Source organism: Humulus lupulus, chromosome 8 (genome assembly GCF_963169125.1).
Source record: "Humulus lupulus chromosome 8, drHumLupu1.1, whole genome shotgun sequence".
NCBI lineage: Eukaryota > Viridiplantae > Streptophyta > Magnoliopsida > Rosales > Cannabaceae > Humulus > Humulus lupulus.
The window spans coordinates 19567042-19572201 of NC_084800.1; the positions used below are offsets into that span (position 1 = coordinate 19567042).

Here is a 5160-nt window from a genome sequence, read left to right on the forward strand (position 1 = left end):
ATTGACTCTAGCTCATGACAAAGCAATCTCAGTAGTTGAAAGCAATTCCTCCTGTGTATCGAAATAGATTGGACAACTACTTTGAAGAGAATTTCTTTCCCTCCAACAGAAATGAGCTTTTCTTGCCAATGAGATAAACGATGACAAAATTGCTCAGTGATATATGAGAATAATTCTTTTTTAGACCGCCCGCTAAAACTATGGCAGACATAGTTTTTCAAACAGTTTATTAATACTTTTTTGTTTCCACCGTTGCACCCACCATCACGACTAGCCTTATTCCTCCATTTCCTCCACCGTAGTTCTTCTTCTCATCTCTCATTTTGTGCTTGCTTCCTAATTGCACATGTTGTTCGACACAATTTATTCATTTAGATATATATTTTTATTTAGTTTTAATCTTCTACTACTACTTAATCTACTATTGGAGTATGGTGTCACCGAATAAGTATAAGAATATTGAGCCATCAATAAGAATTTGAATAACTACACTAATGACCAATAATGAATTTTTAGATAGAGTCTTGTCATTCACTAGGTTCTTAATCATCTATAATGCATCTTTCGTGTATCACTCATTTTCTTGGTCTCATACGACTAACTTCTTATTGCCAATCCGATATTGGATACTACATAAGTATTTGGTTGTAATACTTTGTTGGTCTATGTTATCATTTACATTTGACTAATTATAATTTCTTTTGTTTGTAACAGTGCTTTATTAACTATTAGTCTAATATTCTGAATATAACTCTAGTCTGTCATTCGTATATATACATTAATATTTTTTATTCTTGATTCTCTTTGAACATATAGTTCTTTAATTTTCTATTGTGTATGCATTTTATTTGATGATAATCTTTATTGATTTGATTTTTTTTAGAAGAATTTAGTGATCTGATTAATGTTTAATAAGAACATGTTCTCACAGCAAAAGTTTATCATATTTCCTTTCTCGAGGTTTAATGCTAATATCAATTCTATCGGTTGGTATTTTTGGTAGGTTATTTCTTAGTTGCCCAAGCAGAAGTTTGGAAATCTATTGTATTGGAGGATGATGCATTTTAATTCTGGAGCTTAATGTTGGAAGATGCTTTCTCAGTTTTCAAGCTAACTTAAAATTACTTTTTGTTTACTACTAGTAGAAGTTTACACTAGAATTGCAAGGTAAGGTAGTTTTTTTCTTTTTTTTTTTTTAAAAAATGGAATAAACTATAAAGCACCATACTCTTTACCAAGAAATAATGAAAAAATTTAAATTTACTTAAAAGCAAGCCTTATAATAAGTACAGTATTACAGTTTCTTAACCGAAGAACAGAAATCTCTTCAACAGTTCGGCATTATTGGTTTTCAACGGCAACTCGTTAGTCCAAAAATGGCCGCCAAAATTTCCATCATCCATCATCGATTCATCATGTCTCTCCACACCATATTCATTATGTATATTTTACAAGCTGTGCCATCTTTGCTATTCTTCACCTACTGCTTGGCCTGCACACAAAATCATTCAATAAGAAAATTGCGATGTGATTTGTGTAAATTTTCAATCATTTTTACTGAGCCCCAAATATCCTTGTCGGTTAATGTAACCTAATAGCACACGGATGTTCACTATATATCCATGGATTAAAATTAAGGCAAAACTTTTTAAGGGTTCATTGTGGCTGTTACACTTGTTCAGCCATGCATTTGAAGTGACCTTACCTCATACTAAAGGGCCATTTCATCAGTTTTTCCGTCCTCACACAAACAAGTGGTAGGAGGAATGATTAAACAAACAAAAAGGTTTGGTTAACTTATGTATCACACGACATTGTGGTCCCCTAAATAAACTTTTTAAGATTTCTAAGTATCAAAATCAAATAAGATTATGAAGATTTACCTGTGAGTATAGGAAGGTGCCAAGGATTGCAATGGCAGCTCCAAGGGCATTGATGGGTTGAACAGGCGTGTGGAAGATGATAATGGATGAGACTATAACAGATACTCGTTTCATTGTGTTTCCTACACTGAAAGTTAAGGGAGATATCTGGTCCAGTGACATGTATGAAACTTGATTGTACAAGTGATAGAATATACTCTGGGCTGCCACCCACCTGTTCATCCATATGCACAAGCACTAAATTAGAATCGATTCACTCAATCAAAATTAATCTAAGTTGAGAAATCAATAAGGAAAAAAGGGTCATCTTAGAATTCATTCATAGAGAAAAGGGCCATTTTCTATCAATGCAACAAAGAGGGATTCATGTGTTTACCATACGAAATGGGGACCAATCTGCGAAAGAGCTTGGTGCCAACCAGCAGCCCACATCTTAGGGCCCTCCACGGCAATGGCAAAGGGTGTTAGAATCAATAGAGACAACATTGACAGACAAGCGTAGTAGTTCATGCCACTAACAGATTTCCCTTTCATCCCCTTCTTTGAGAATATGTTTCGAAACACAAATGCCAAGTTCGAGATCATAGCCCCCATAAATCCTGCAACATTTTTACAAACATTATGTAAGGACTAATTACAACAACCATCACATTGGTGATAAACTATCCAAAAATTTGTGACTTCTCGTAATCAAACTACTTTTCATACCAACTAAGTTGAAATTAAGCTCGGTTACAGCAGCAAGAGCGCAACCGCCGATTATTGGTGCTAGTGACAAGTAGACAGGCATGGGAAACATTTCGCCTAGTAGAAACCTCGAGACCAAAACACTGAACGCGGGCTCACTACTCTTAATGATATGAGTGAACGAAACCGCAACTTTGGACATACTAACAGTAGCCGCAACGTGCCCAATTGTATGTGCCACAGCAACCTATAAATATATCAAAAACAGAGGAACTTGGTAAACACAACAAACTTGAAAACTCACTTTCTCGTGTGATTTCTCAAGAAACAAACAAATCAACCAAAAAGATGATATCTATCTTACCGGGAAAAGGGTCTTCCAGAAGTCTAAATCTGTTTTTGGGGCATCGGCAATTCTAGTGGCCCAAGAGATAAGCATCATTAGAGAACCAGCGGCTAATGAGAGCAAGGAAGTGAGCCACGGATAGGGAAAAGCATTCAAAACCTTCTTGTTATATATATTAAAGACGACATTCAAAGCCCACCAAATGGCGAAATATACACCAATCTTAAATTTCTGAGCAGCCTGCTGGTCCGGCAACTTGATGTTGATTTCCAAAGGCGGTGACCGATCAGCCTCATAGGCCTTACACTCAGTCACCGAACGCTTCTGGGTTTTGGTCAACAATGAGAAGTTCTCAGTGGAAGAAATGTAAAGGGGCTTTTGGGAAGAAACCAAGGGATTTAAGCTTTGTTGCGCATTGTGAATGGTAGGCAGTGAAAAAAATTTGTTCTTTGGGACCAAACACTTTCGGGTCAAAATATCAGAGGACGTGAACGATGAAGGTGTAAGCTTCACTGAAGAGATCATTATGATATGCTTTAAGTTAGAATGAGAGGTATTAATGGAGTTTGTGTTGTGATAAAAAGTGAAGAAAAGGTATATTGGTCTTCAGAGAGAGATGTGAGGGAATTTTAAAACGGCTTTTGCAGAGGAAAAGGGGTTGCAGGGAGAGAGGTTTATATATGAGTTGGAGGGAGAGGGGTTTATAAATAAGTATTTTTTTTTGTATTATTACGAAAATATCCTTGCGTCTTATTTCTTCTTATTAGGATCCTTCTTGGAATTTCATTGGTATTATTTTTTAATTTATAATGGACTTTCATTTTATTTATATAGAAAAAGTTTTGTTAATTCAAATTCAAAAATAAGATTTATTCTTTTAAATTCGAAATAAACTGAATACGAGTTTTCCGTTTTTTTTATGATGAGGATTACATTATTTAAACTTTGCAAAAAAAAAAAAAAACCAGCATGGCTCTATAGCATAATAAAAGAGCAAAGACAACAAAGTTTAAGGTTAATTAACTGGTTCATTTTATTTCATTGTGGCAAAAAAAAAAAAAAAAGGTTAATTAACTCCTCAAGTGACAAGCATTGGCGTTGTTTTACAAAAAAATATACTTGTGTGCATCCATCCAAATAAAGCAAATATTAAATATTATATCTTTTAGGACATGTATGTGCTAGGATAAGCTTTTTTATCCTATTGGTAGAGGACGCTCCAGTTTCACACAAGTGCATAAGTTGTGTGTTAATTTTTTTTTGATATGAGGTTATTCATTTTAGTTGTGTATACTCCTGAACTTTTTCAGAAAATTATAAATAATTTAGTGTGTGGAAAATAATGTTAAATTTATTTTTACGCATGTGGTAGTTCGAAATATCATAAATCTTGTTTTCGATACACTAAATTATTTAAAAAAATTCAAAAACATATAGGAGGAATATCGTAACTACAACAAACATTATTGTATAAAAAATTAGGTCATGACTTATTTACATGTGTAAAACTAGATTGTATCGTATTGATAAAGTAAAAACACTTACCCTATCGCAGACACCCGTTAAAAAATATATAAATATAAAATTCCAAAGTTATTGATACAATAATTCCAATATTTTCTTTTAAAAAAAAAAAGCATGTCTGTGATAGGGTAAGTCTTTTTACTCTATTGGTACGACATGCTTGGATAAATCATGACCAAATTTTTTTATATGATGGTATTCATTATAGTTACTATCTTAAGTTTTCGATAAATTATAAATAATTTGTTAGAATATTTATTTATATGGCATATAAAATCAATTTGTTATAACTAATTAATTTTATATATCAAAGTTAATATTTTATTTATTGACAAATATTCTAATTAATGGTAAATATTATTACCCAATTTTGTTTGTTACCCGATTTTGCATATCCTAACTGATTGAGAGAATATCTCAATCTGTGACCGATACTAATGGAATGTCTCATTCTATTACTCATTATTCTGTCTTTCAGTAACTTCATCTAAAAGAGCTAGTGAGAACTTGAAAGCTCGTGTACTCGTTCTAATTTTTTTTTTTTTTTTATAAACATAAAGTTGTAGATCAAGATTATCAATAGCATTAATGGCTAAAGGAACTTTATTTTTAGCACACTAAATTGTTTAAAATTTCTCGAAAACATTCAGGAGAATGTTGTAACTACTACGAACTTGGTCATGCATTATCCATGTGTGTGAAATTGGAGTGTGTGATATC

General features: G+C 33.0%; 1 protein-coding gene across 1 annotated transcript; it reads right to left on the reverse strand.

Annotated features, from left to right (window-relative positions):
- Positions 1-1230: 1230 nt before the first annotated feature.
- Positions 1231-3583, reverse strand: LOC133795418 (glucose-6-phosphate/phosphate translocator 2, chloroplastic). Its single transcript, XM_062232871.1, has 5 exons — positions 2935-3583; positions 2592-2817; positions 2260-2482; positions 1884-2097; positions 1231-1492 (listed from the first exon to the last, which is right to left on the reverse strand). Exons 1-5 carry the CDS (start codon positions 3439-3441, stop codon positions 1481-1483), a joined length of 1182 nt encoding a protein of 393 aa, XP_062088855.1. The 5' UTR covers positions 3442-3583; the 3' UTR covers positions 1231-1480.
- Between the last annotated feature and the right edge of the window lie 1577 nt (positions 3584-5160).